This window comes from Agelaius tricolor, unplaced genomic scaffold (assembly GCF_023055355.1).
Source record: "Agelaius tricolor isolate 1412-34295 unplaced genomic scaffold, bAgeTri1.0.p SCAF_15, whole genome shotgun sequence".
Taxonomy (NCBI): Eukaryota; Metazoa; Chordata; class Aves; order Passeriformes; family Icteridae; genus Agelaius; species Agelaius tricolor.
The window spans coordinates 4,489,369-4,501,341 of NW_027269275.1; the positions used below are offsets into that span (position 1 = coordinate 4,489,369).

At 41.9% G+C, this 11,973-nt stretch overlaps 1 protein-coding gene across 2 annotated transcripts in view; it reads left to right on the forward strand.

The window, feature by feature from the left end:
• The window catches only part of CDH8 (cadherin 8), a 162,926-nt gene extending 153,353 nt beyond the window's left edge, over positions 1-9,573 (forward strand). For both annotated transcript variants that reach the window (XM_071440258.1, XM_071440259.1), the window contains 2 exons: positions 4,716-4,967; positions 7,511-9,573. In XM_071440258.1, coding sequence (XP_071296359.1) covers positions 4,716-4,967; positions 7,511-8,004 — 746 coding nt within the window. In that variant the 3' untranslated portion in view covers positions 8,005-9,573. The remainder of the gene's footprint in view (positions 1-4,715; positions 4,968-7,510) is intronic.
• Positions 9,574-11,973: the final 2,400 nt, after the last annotated feature.

Genomic DNA, 11,973 nt, shown 5'->3' on the forward strand with positions numbered 1-11,973 from the left:
GGACATTATAAAAGGGATAAAAAAAGAAAGGCAGAATTCTGTAGGTGTTAGGTGGCACAGCAGGGAACTCCACTGATCTCAGCATATGAGAGACTGCAAGGGAATTAAAGAATTGCAATAAAGTGTGCAGAGAAAATGACACTTAAGTGCAAACTCACTGCTTCTGATTTTTACTTTTGTTCTGTTATTTTATTGTCTGGCTTAAAATTGCAAGATACATTCTTGCACAAAGTGGGAGATGAAGGAGTTGACTCCTGCCTGCTAATTTCACATCCTGATTGCTGTCGATGCTGTTAAAGTCAATGGTGTCCAGAAAATCCAGAAGTAGCTTTGTATTAAAATGATTGCATTTACATTTTTTTTTCAAAATCGTTCATCCCTGAGCCTCAAAAGAGATCTGGGAGATTTGAGAACAGCTGGGGAATGTGCAGAAAGCACTGGGCTCTGGGGTAATTGCTGTGGTTATGCAAACTACCTTTGTCTGGAAACCACACTGGACATCTTTTAAAGACCTTCTGCATTGTCATCCTTTGTTCCAGCTGGGAGGGATATTCCCAAAACAGTTCCTTTCATGGTTATTTCGAAAATCTGCTTGTAAATTTCAGAGTCTGAGAGTCAGCCAGGGAGCTGAGCTACCAGGGTTTTTATATGTAAAAAAGGTAGAAGTGAGCTCCTGCTCTGAGCTGTAGTTGTACATGCCCAGAGCTGTGTTCCTCTGACCTGACACTGATGCTGTGAGAGTTATTAAGATTTTACACCGTTCCTGAAGGCTGCAGGACAGGATGCAGCTCCTGGTCCATCCTGGGTGGTGGGCACATCACCAGGGAGAGGGGATTTCACAGGGCTCAGGCATTCCCATGAACTTCTCCAGCCCCTTCCCCACAGAAGGGCACAGAATTCCTGGAGACTCATTCTGCTGGAGAATGTCAGAGCCCCTCCTGGATGTGCCTCTCTAGCTGGAGGAACATTCACAGTTGTTCTGTGCCTATGGCAGCTCAGAGCTCTGTGAGCAAGGAGCTTTGGGGCTTTTCTGCATGTGCTTTTCCTTGTTTTGCTAAAAGTACCATGGATAAATAAACAGCCTGAGCAGTGCTGTAGTGAAGGATCAGTGGGTTAATTGGGAAGATAAGGGAATGTGATTGTCCCCTCTCCTGCTGAGCACCTACTGCCAAATTCATTCATCCAGGTTGTTCCTGGAGGAGGCTCCTTCTGGAATGTCCAGAAAGGAGAAAGCAAATCAAACAAATTGAGTTTATTGCTGATCAGCTGCCAGGATTTATCTTCAAGTTCTAGGAAGCAACTAAAATGTCAACCCAGGGAGTCATTGTTCTTCCACATCTCCACCAGCAACAAGGTATATTTATTTTAAGACATAGCAATGAAGGGGAAAGAATTTATTGCTAAACAAAATTCCTAAGTCAACTGGAGGACTTGCCACCCATTGGCAAAACAATTTGGTCATTTCATTTGCTTTTTTTATGTTCTGCTTGTTTCTTTTCTTTCCAGGCATAACATGTTCACTTTTAGTCAAACATGGTTTCTTACAAAAATCAAGCAAACAAACAAACAAAAAAAACCCCAACCAAACCAAAAACCAACCAAACAAGTCATCTGTAGGAAAAGAAAGTTATTCTCTTCTCCTTGTTTGACATCTGTTCTGAATAGTTCTGACCAACCTTTGCAACTTACTTTGCACTTAACTACCAGTTAATATCCCAAATACCTTGCACCTCTTTTGCTGTCTCTCATTACTTCTGAACTCAAATTGATAACCATGGTGGTTATCAATTCCAACCAGGAATCAAGAAACCAGCTGGTTTCTTACACTCAGAAAAGCTTCACTGATGGGCACTTTATTCTCTCCATCTCTCCCCCCTCTCGCTTTTTCTTCCCCCTTCTCTTTGGAGTACATCCTTCCTTTTTTTACTTGGTTATGCTCTGCTTTTGGCTTATTAGAATTTTCTGCAGCAGACAGGATGGCAGTGAGTGTCTCAGGAGGACGGAAGGGATCTGAAGCTGTTCCCAACAAGTGCAGCTTCTCTTTTTTAGTTCCTTCCTAAAGCAGGTGCCTTCCCTCTTTTGCATATCTGTAAAGTGCAGGGCTGTTGGGCTCAGCAATCAATCCTTTGCTCCAGCTTGGGCAGAGAAGGACTGCAGCAGGTTCACAGGAAGGAACAGCCTGTATCAGTACAGATTTTAGAGCACTGTGCTATAGAACTGTAAAAGTCTCTGGAGTTCCAAATAAATGACTACAGATGTGACACCTCTGAGTAGGATTTGTCTCAAAGAAAGAGCTGGAAATGGAGCACCACATAGTTATTTTCTCTTTTGAAAGGTTAAAGCAAAAGGATTAAGGATGCTGCTTATGCTGGGATATTTTTAATTTTGCAGGAGAATGACAGCAGACAGGTGAATTTATTTTCCAGTATTTGAAAACAGGGAGGGGCACTGAGGGGGAAAAGAAGGCTATCACATCAAAAAAAGGAACTTTTGCACATCATGTAGTCACTTACTTTGGTAAAGCTCTACACACCCATATTCAGGTAAACTGAGCTACAGGATCATTTTCCCAAAATAACTTTTCCCTTTTTTCCCTGCAGAGAACAAGGAAGTGGTTTAACTTGGACACATGTGTTAACACCTCTGGCACACCCAACCAAGCAGGAGTGCAGGGTTTGTTCACTTCCAAATGTGTGTTAATTATTGGCTTCAAACACACGTGATTTTCCACTGCAGCACTCTGGCACATGTGGCACAGGGTGTCATCAGGGACTTTAGGCCTATTTGAGTTGTCAGAATTCTTAAGAGCTTATACCTGAAATTTGTCTTCAGTAAACACATATGCTTCCTTTCATTTTAAAAAGGGCACAAGGAAGAACTAGACTATTTATTTAGCTCCAGGGTGCCATCAGTTTTGATGTGACTGTTTCCAACTGGAATAGATAAAACCTCAGGTTTTCTGTGGAAAAAAAAGTTGGGAATCCTTTTTGTTCTGCAAAGTGACCATATTTATTCTGTTTTATGAAGGAGTTAATTTTCAGATTGACCTTCACGTATTGCATAATCTAAATTTATGAAAAATGCTGAAATGTTTACATCATCTGCAACATAAATTATAGGAAGAACCTCTCTAGGCCAAGTAAACGTGATTGGTAGGTGATTCTGCTGTGGAAGGGATAGAAAATGATAGAATCACAGAATGTTTGTGTGGGAAGGGACCTGATCTTCAGGAGAAGCCTATTGTCATATTAGCACTCCCAGTGTTTTCCTTCCTTCCATGCAATGACATTTAGCATTGCACGTGTCTATTTTAGAGCATAAAATATCAGGAGGCTTTCTTTTGTTCATGATGCATCAGGAAAATGAACCTCAACTCCTTCTTCCAAACAAGAAGTGCAGCTTTATTTTTAAATTGTCATTGGATTCCACAGCAACACACACACACACACACATTACTCTTCTCTGTTCCTCTGAATCACTTTTTTTAAACAAAACACAAACAGCAAACTAGTGCAAGTCAACATGCACTCTGTTAGTATAATCCCTAATATTGAACTATTATTTTATTCCACAGAATAAAACAGTTAAAAGTTACAGATTATTTATGTATATAAAGAAATCAGAATTTTCTGTATATTTGACATGCCATGAATCATGGTTTATACCTGAGCACTATCACACATACAAGATTATTCATATCTGATATGTGTGTGTTTATAACTGTCTCGAATCTGTAATTTTTATAACTATGCAAATTAAAATCTGTATGATTACCTTTATAAAAATCAACTTGTATTCATTTGGTGAACGGAGAACTGAATGACTCTGAGAGATTTCACTGGGTAACTCTATGGCTGTGTAGGATGCCATGAAGTCAGATGCCTCTTTATATTTCCAAAATTAACTTTCTGCATATGTGTGCAGAGGTAAGATGTCCTAGACTCATTTCCTGTCTGCCTCCATGGGAGATACAGCCTGGTTTGCTCTCTTGTCTTCATTGAGGTCAAATAAATGTTTAGATCTCTTAAAATTATGCCCACAACTTTTAATGCATTTAGCTTTTCTTTTGTCTTTATATAAAAAGGAAAAATCTTTTATAGCAGTGGAAAATGTGTAGTTTGTGGTTGTAAGGCAAGGAAGATTTGTGTTAATTGGTGAATATGCTTTAAGTCTGGGTTTCTTTAACATCTCGTTTCTCTCTTGTTTTACTGGCTGGATTTTTATGACTGTGTGACTTGAAAAAAAAGTGGTGAATCATGATGGGAAGATATCTGTAGTGCTGTATGCAGAGGAGAAATAAGGCATCATGATCTTCTTATCACACAAGAAAATGCATACATTGCCCTTCTGGAGGCAGCTGGACAGAAAGGGGAGGCATTTCTGTGCCACGTGCTGCTGGCACGAGATCACAGAACCTTTGTGCTGAGGTTCTTGAGGGCATTGAGGAAGAGCTGTGTGCTGAGATGCTGCCATTTTCACAGATTTCACAGAATGACTAAGTTGGAAGAGACCTTAAAGATCATCAAGTCCAACCCAGCCCCAACACCTCAACTAAACTATGGCACCCAGTGCTTTTTTTAACACACCCAGGGATGGTGACTCCACCACCTTCCCAGGCAGGCCATTCCAGAACTTTATCACCCTTTCTGTGAAAAGCTTTTTCCTAATTTCCAACCTAGATTTCCCTTGATGCAGCTTGAGATTTTGCCTTGCAGATAACACCCTGAGCATCCTGGCCAAGCACAGCGGTTTCAGCCGGCAGAAGCAGGAGGTGTACCTGCTGCCCATCGTCATCAGCGACAGCGGCACGCCGCCCATGAGCAGCACGGGCACGCTGACCATCCGCGTGTGCGGCTGCAGCAGCGACGGCACCGTGCAGTCCTGCAACGCCGAGGCCTACGTGCTGCCCATCGGGCTCAGCATGGGTGCCCTCATCGCCATCCTGGCCTGCATCATCCTGCTGCTCGGTGAGTGCTCGCGGCACGGTCTGTGGTACGGCCCAGCCAACGGCACAGCCTGGCCTGTGGCACAGCCAGTGGTACGGCCCGTGGCATGGCCTGGCCTGCGGTACAACCCAGCCCATGGCATGGCATGGCCTGCAGTACAACCCAACCCACGGCATGGCATGGCCTGCAGTATGGCCCAGGCGATGGCACGGCCTGCAGCATGGCCCGCGGCACAGCCTGGCCTGCAGCATGGCCTGCAGTACAGTCCTCAGCACAGCCTGGCCTGCGATACAGCCTGGCCCACAGCATGGCCTGGCCTGTGGCATGGCCTGCAGTATGGCCCAGGCGACGGCACGGCCTGCGGCATGGCCCACGGCACAGCCTGGCCTGCAGCATGGCCATCAGTATAGCCCTGAGCATGGCCTGGCCTGTGGTACAACCTGGCCCATGGCACGGCCTGCGGTACGGCCCAGCCAATGGCACAGCCTGGCCCACAGCATAGCCTGGCCCGTGGCACAGCCTGCGGTATGGCCTGGCCCGCAGCATGGCCTATGGTATGGCGCAGCCCATGGCACAGCCTGCGGTCCGGCCCATGACATGGCCTGGCCCGTGGCACGGCCTGCAGTACGGCCCACGTCACAAATCCCCTGGTTCTGCCAGCTCTGAGGAGGTGTGGGGTTCAGAGAGGAGGAGGGACACTCCAGTCCAACACTACGTGCAGCAGCAGTAGTTATTGGATTTGCAGGGAATGCCCCGACAAAGGCAGGAATGATGAATCTGACTCCATGTTCTCAGAAGGCTAATTTATTACTTTATTATACTATATGATATTAAAGAATACTATACTATGCTAAAGAATACAGAAAGGATACTCACTAAATGCTAAAAAGATAATAATGAAAACTCCTGACTCTTTCCAGAGACAGCTTGGCTCTGATTGGCCAAAGAGTGAAAACAACTCCCAGCAGAATGCAATGAAACAATCACCTGTGGGTAAACAAACTCCAAACACATTCCACATGAGCACAACACAGGAGAAGCAAATGAGATAAGAATTGTTTTCCTTTTCTCTGAGGCCTCTCAGCTTCCCAGGAGAAAAATCCTGGGCAAAGGGATTTTTTTCAGAGAATGTGAATGCCACAGGCCGTAGGACTCTCATGTCCTAAGAGCTGGACAGAAGCAGAGAGAGCAAAGTCCTGTTCTGAAGTAGTCACACACAAGAGTTACAGAATAAACAGGTGTGGAATGGGAAACTGAAAATCACATGGGGGTGTTGAGCAGCAAGGTGAACACAGTGTGGGCTACACCTGATGGGAAATGGATCTGTGGTATATTCTAAGACTTGTGTGAATCGTGGAATCAGAGGATGTCCTGAGCTGGAAGGGATCCACAGGGATTGACCCAGCTCCTGTCCCTGCAGACACCCCGGCAATCCCCCCTGTGCATCCCTGGCAGCCTTGGGGCTGTGCCCATTCCCTGGGAGCCTGGGCAGTGCCGGCACCTCTGGGGGAAGCAGAACCTTTCCCAGATCTCAGCCTAAACCTACTCTGCCCAGCTCCACCCATTCCTGGGTGCTGTCCATGGCCCAGAGCAGCACAGGGTTCCTACAGCCCCAGGGAGCTCTGCCCTCAGCCCCTCTGCTGAAGCTGACCCAGCCCAACGCCCTCAGCCACTCCTTGGGTGGCCCCTGCAGGCCCTTCCCCAGCCCGGGCTCCCTCCTTTGGATGCCTTCTTATAGCTTTATTTCTTCCCATTATATATATATTTATATTTGTATATTTCTATTAGGAGTTTATTCTGGATTGTAATGGCACAAGAGACAGCAAAGCTTTACAAGATAAGCACTGTGGTATATTTTAATAAAACATACAACATTTGTATATAACATCAAGCAAGTGAAGGAGAGAACAGTGAAAGGAGAGTTCTATTTCTGCACTTTGCAGCTTCACTTTGTGACTGAGATTTACATCAGTATATCAGTGAATGCTGAGGTTTAAGCATTAAACTGCAAAACCAAGCATAACCCATCTAGAGTTTTTTATGCATCTGTCCACAATTCTGAAATTGAGCTGAGCTCTTTCTATCTCACTTATTTTCTCACTCTCTTTTTAGTTATAGAATAGGAGTCTCTTGCAGAAGGTAGGAAAAACACTGATTTCCTTCTCCCATTAGGGCTATGTTTTCAGAAAAACACTCTCTAATATTTGAAAACACCATCCCTTATGTAGCTCTTTATAGACTATGTGAATAATGATAGCCTGACTTCACTTCCAAAGGGAAAAGTCAAGGCTCGAAATTAGAAGTATGGGAAATCTTATTGCTTCTATAAAATTGAGCTTCAGATGTAAATATGAGCTGATAATCAAAGACTAGATGAGTAATCAGAGCTTCTGATCCAATTCCCTTCACATAAAGGGGGTTGAAGTCATAGGTCTTTCAACTTTTCACCCTTATTACTCCCAGTCCCACAAAAAGCAACCTCTCACCTTCCCCAGCTGCACTCACCATGTGGTGTTTGGGTTGGAAATGTTTTGCCTAATCAGCTTGTGGTGCTCTCTTTGCAGTCATTGTGGTGCTGTTTGTGACACTAAGAAGACACAAGAATGAGCCTCTGATCATCAAAGATGATGAAGATGTGAGGGAAAATATCATTCGCTACGATGACGAAGGAGGTGGAGAGGAAGACACAGAAGCCTTTGACATTGCAACTTTGCAAAATCCAGATGGAATTAATGGATTTTTGCCTCGTAAGGATATTAAGCCTGATCTTCAATTTATGCCCAGGCAGGGTCTTGCACCTGTTCCTAATGGTGTTGATGTTGATGAATTTATTAATGTAAGGCTTCATGAAGCTGATAATGATCCCACAGCTCCGCCATATGACTCTATCCAGATTTATGGCTATGAAGGAAAGGGGTCAGCAGCTGGTTCCCTTAGCTCCTTGGAGTCCTCCACATCAGACTCAGACCAGAATTTTGACTACCTCAGTGAATGGGGTCCTCGCTTTAAAAGACTTGGAGAACTTTACTCAGTTGGAGAAAGTGACAAAGAAACTTGACAGTGGATTACAAACTTTTTCCCTGTTGACTTAATGATCATGTAATATTCTAGGGCCACTGCTGTTAGTTAAAACTAATGTGGCTTTTTGTTTTAGAGGCAAGTTTAGCGCCAGTCATCTATAAAATCAACTACATTGTAATGTTGAACCAAAAAAAAAAAGTATATGTTAGGAGGTTAAGTCTTGTGGAGTGTGAAGTAAAGTATGTGGAGTGTCTAGAAGTCTTTGGATATTTGATATTCACTTGACCACTCTGAAGATGGAGATTTGGATCTTTGATTATCTTCAGTGAATTGAAAAGAACAAAAAAGAAATTGGTGCTCTCTTAGGAAATGGACTTGCAGGGATTTGCTGTTGAACAGTAGCTCCTGCCCAGTATGTGTAAAGCTAAAGGTTTGTTTCTGCATTGCCAACAAAGATCCCGCCACAGAAATGTTCAAAGCAATATCTTGGTCTTCTTAGCAATGCTGAGCAGAAATAGCATTGCCAATTCCTACTGGCTCCTACTGTGCAGTGACCATCCATTGTACATACAGTAATTGTTGGCCACGCCACCACAGACTGAATATCATCTTTAAATATTGTGTCAAGCCTTAAAATATTCACATGTTCTTAATCCATTCCAGTGATGGGTAATAAATACTACTAATGTGTAGAGATTCAGAGGCAGGGCTGCAAAACCTTGCTTCACAAAAGGATCTTTATTTCTAGAAGAAGGATCAACCCTGTGCTTCGTCTTCTGAAAGAAAAAACTGTGAAATGGGATGGACTTACATAAATGAAAGAATTGCTGATTTTATTGCTAAAGATCGAATTTATTTGTTTAATCTTTGAAATAAATATTTTATTGATGTCCATTACTGCTTTTATTTATTAAGACTGATAATCTATAGAGTAAGATTATGAAGAAAACTAAATTATATCAGTTAGAATTTTTTTTTCTATATATAATGAATGTTTCATACATGTACATTTTGAAAAGAAAAATGACAAATTGTTGCAGGTTAAAGCAGTTCCCTGTCCATTTGCAGTAGCTGAATTTTAAGAGAATGCTGGCAGGAATTAAACATTGCCAGAGAAAACTTTTGACAGTTTTATATCTTCTTCATAAATCTAGTACCTGGTGTTTTTAATACAAGCACAAACAGCTGGAAGTAAACTGGTTCATGTGAATATTTAAACTATAGACTTTTAGAAATCCACACATAACACAGTACAGTAAAAAAAAACATGCTTATAGTTCTCCACTGTATTAGAGCAGGAACCAGTGTGTACATAATTTTACTGCTTCTGTTATTAGCATTTTTTTCTATAATATTCATAGTGATGCACCAGGGCTCTTGCACACAGAGAAAGAACACTAGAAGCTGCAAGCATACTCAATTTGTAATGCAAACTTGCCATTTAGAAGTAGCAATTGTATAAGAAACCTACGTATTACATGCAAATCATTTTAATTTTCTACTTTGTTTTGAAGCTATATTATTGTTTGTTTATTTACTCCATGTATTGTATTCAGAGAAACTCCTGTATTGTTTCCTACTTTGTGAAATATATTTTTATAAATACTTTTCTTGTTATTGCTTTTCTTTCAGGTTTACCTGGGCACTGCAGAAATGAATCTGCTGGAATAACTTCATAGTTTTTTGAGGAATGTAGTTTCTTCAAAATCATTTATTTATTAGTTGAATACAGACAAAATAAAAACTGAAAAAAAGGAGAATATTTGAAACAATTTTTGACAGTGATTGCAGATTTTTGACAGTGATGGGAGCACAGGAGTTATGAGTGTCTGATTCACTGCACCATGCAGAAAAATAACCTCACATGATTTTTGTTTAAGCATTGCTGGTTAAAACAACCCACTGACTTAAAGCTCCTCAAAAATATTTATTCTACAAAGAATTCCTAACACATCACCCCCAATTTTGTCTTTATTTCAGATGGTAACACTGACTTTGCTTTAGCTGCAGCACAGCTTGGTTTAATGACTGTAGTCTGTGAGCAATTAATACATTAATACCCCTTTGATATATATATTATAAAGATTTTATGGAAATTCATTATGTACCAAATACATTTAAGTTACACTGCAATAAAACAAAAACACTTTTGAATAACTGAATCTAAAACTTTTGGTAAAACACTGAACTAAACAGTGAAGGGGTAGGAAAGGACGGTAGGAAAGGAGATATCCTGGAGATTTCAATGAAATCAAATGTATTTCTGTAACTCACCACAAGAAAAACCAAACTCACTCTTACTCATCCCTTGCTCTGGGTGCCAGGCTGCTCTGAACTGCCATGGCAGATCCAACAGCAGCTTAAACAGGAAAGGGCTTGGGAACTGAGCCAGTTTCTGTGTGCATCCCAGTGCTGGGAGCCAGGGAAGGTGCTGTGAACATGGACCATGGCAGTGGCTGGGGCCACCCCAGCGTTCAGGGCAAGGCACTCTGAGAGTGTTTAGCTGAGCTCTTTTGTAGGAAAACTCACAAATGGAAAACCTTCTGATTGCCTTTCTGATTGAAAGTTCCATCTGAGACCAGGACAGTGCATTCAGTAATAAGATTTCCAGGAAAAAAATCCCATCACTGGCCCTGTAGGAGAGGCAAAGCATGACAGAAATCTCATCATTGTCAGTCAAAAAGAACTGGGAGTCACTACTGCTGGGCAGAGCTCAAAATTGGACATTTCTGCAGCTTTGAAACAGGAATAGCTACAATGCAAAGGGGAGGAAAAGAATTAATGAATTTCTGACCTGTCAATGGAGATGTGCTGTTTCTTGTGTCATTGCCTCCCCACAAAGGGAAATGATTAATTCTGCAAACTAATTCCATGTGATCTGAATATAACATTTATACCAATACATGTTAGAGGGTTAAATGTCAATCATTCAGTTTTCCAGTACTACTTCTTTTTTGACAATTAACTCAGCATAGAATTATTATGGATAACAACAGTATTTAGGGGGATTAGATCATACTGTTCTACATTTCACATCTAGATTTAGACATATTAGCGACCCTCCTTTTAAGCACGTAAACGTGTAATTCATCTTTTTCAATAACATTTAATTAGCAGCTGACTCATTGCAAGTGACAACGAAAATGCATTAAATTAGAATTATTAATACTGATAAATTTGAGAAGTAAATATTCAGAATCTTTTACAAGTGCCAAGTGCCTTAGAGCCCCATCGATCCTGGCCTGCCTTCACCTGGCTGTGCCTCACATCGTTTGTCACAGCCACTGAAGTAAATCATGGCACCCATGGGAGCTGGAATTCTGTGCACATTCTAAAGACACAAAATTCAGCTCAGGCTTTTCAACATGAAAGCACTGTGAAGGGAATGTGTGTACATGTTGATTAAATATAACTCGGATGGCTGGAGGTCCTCAGCGTGTCCTGTCCTTTACAGCAGCTAAAAGCAGAGGCTGTTTGTGTGCTCTGACCTTGAAATCAGATCACAGCAAGCTCATCTAAATACATTTTTTACCTGGTATCATTACACCTTTTTGTCTATGATGACTTTGAAATGACTGTGAAACACAGAGGAGAGAAAATGGCTCAAGACTTCCATTTAAATCAGCAGTTGCTGATCACAGGAGAAACATTTAACACTATGGCAACTCCAAATCCCATCAGCTCTGTGGCAGCACAGCAGTGACAATTCTCAGTCTGGAGAACAGACAGGATATCTGCAAAATAGTCTGCTTGGAATAACTCTATTTGTACAGCTCTGCTAGAGATGGAGCTGCTGATTTTAATAGAAAGAGAAAAATAAATCAGCTCTACCTACATCCATGCAGTTACATCTACCTACAAATGTGTGTGGCAATTTTTTTTAACAACCTGCATGGTCATGGGATTCTAGAACTGAAAAATGGATTTAGAAAGCTTCCCCAAGGTCTGTCTAGCAGGAGGAATTTTTGGCAGGTAGCCTTTTCCTGTATCTGTATTTCTTGGGCTA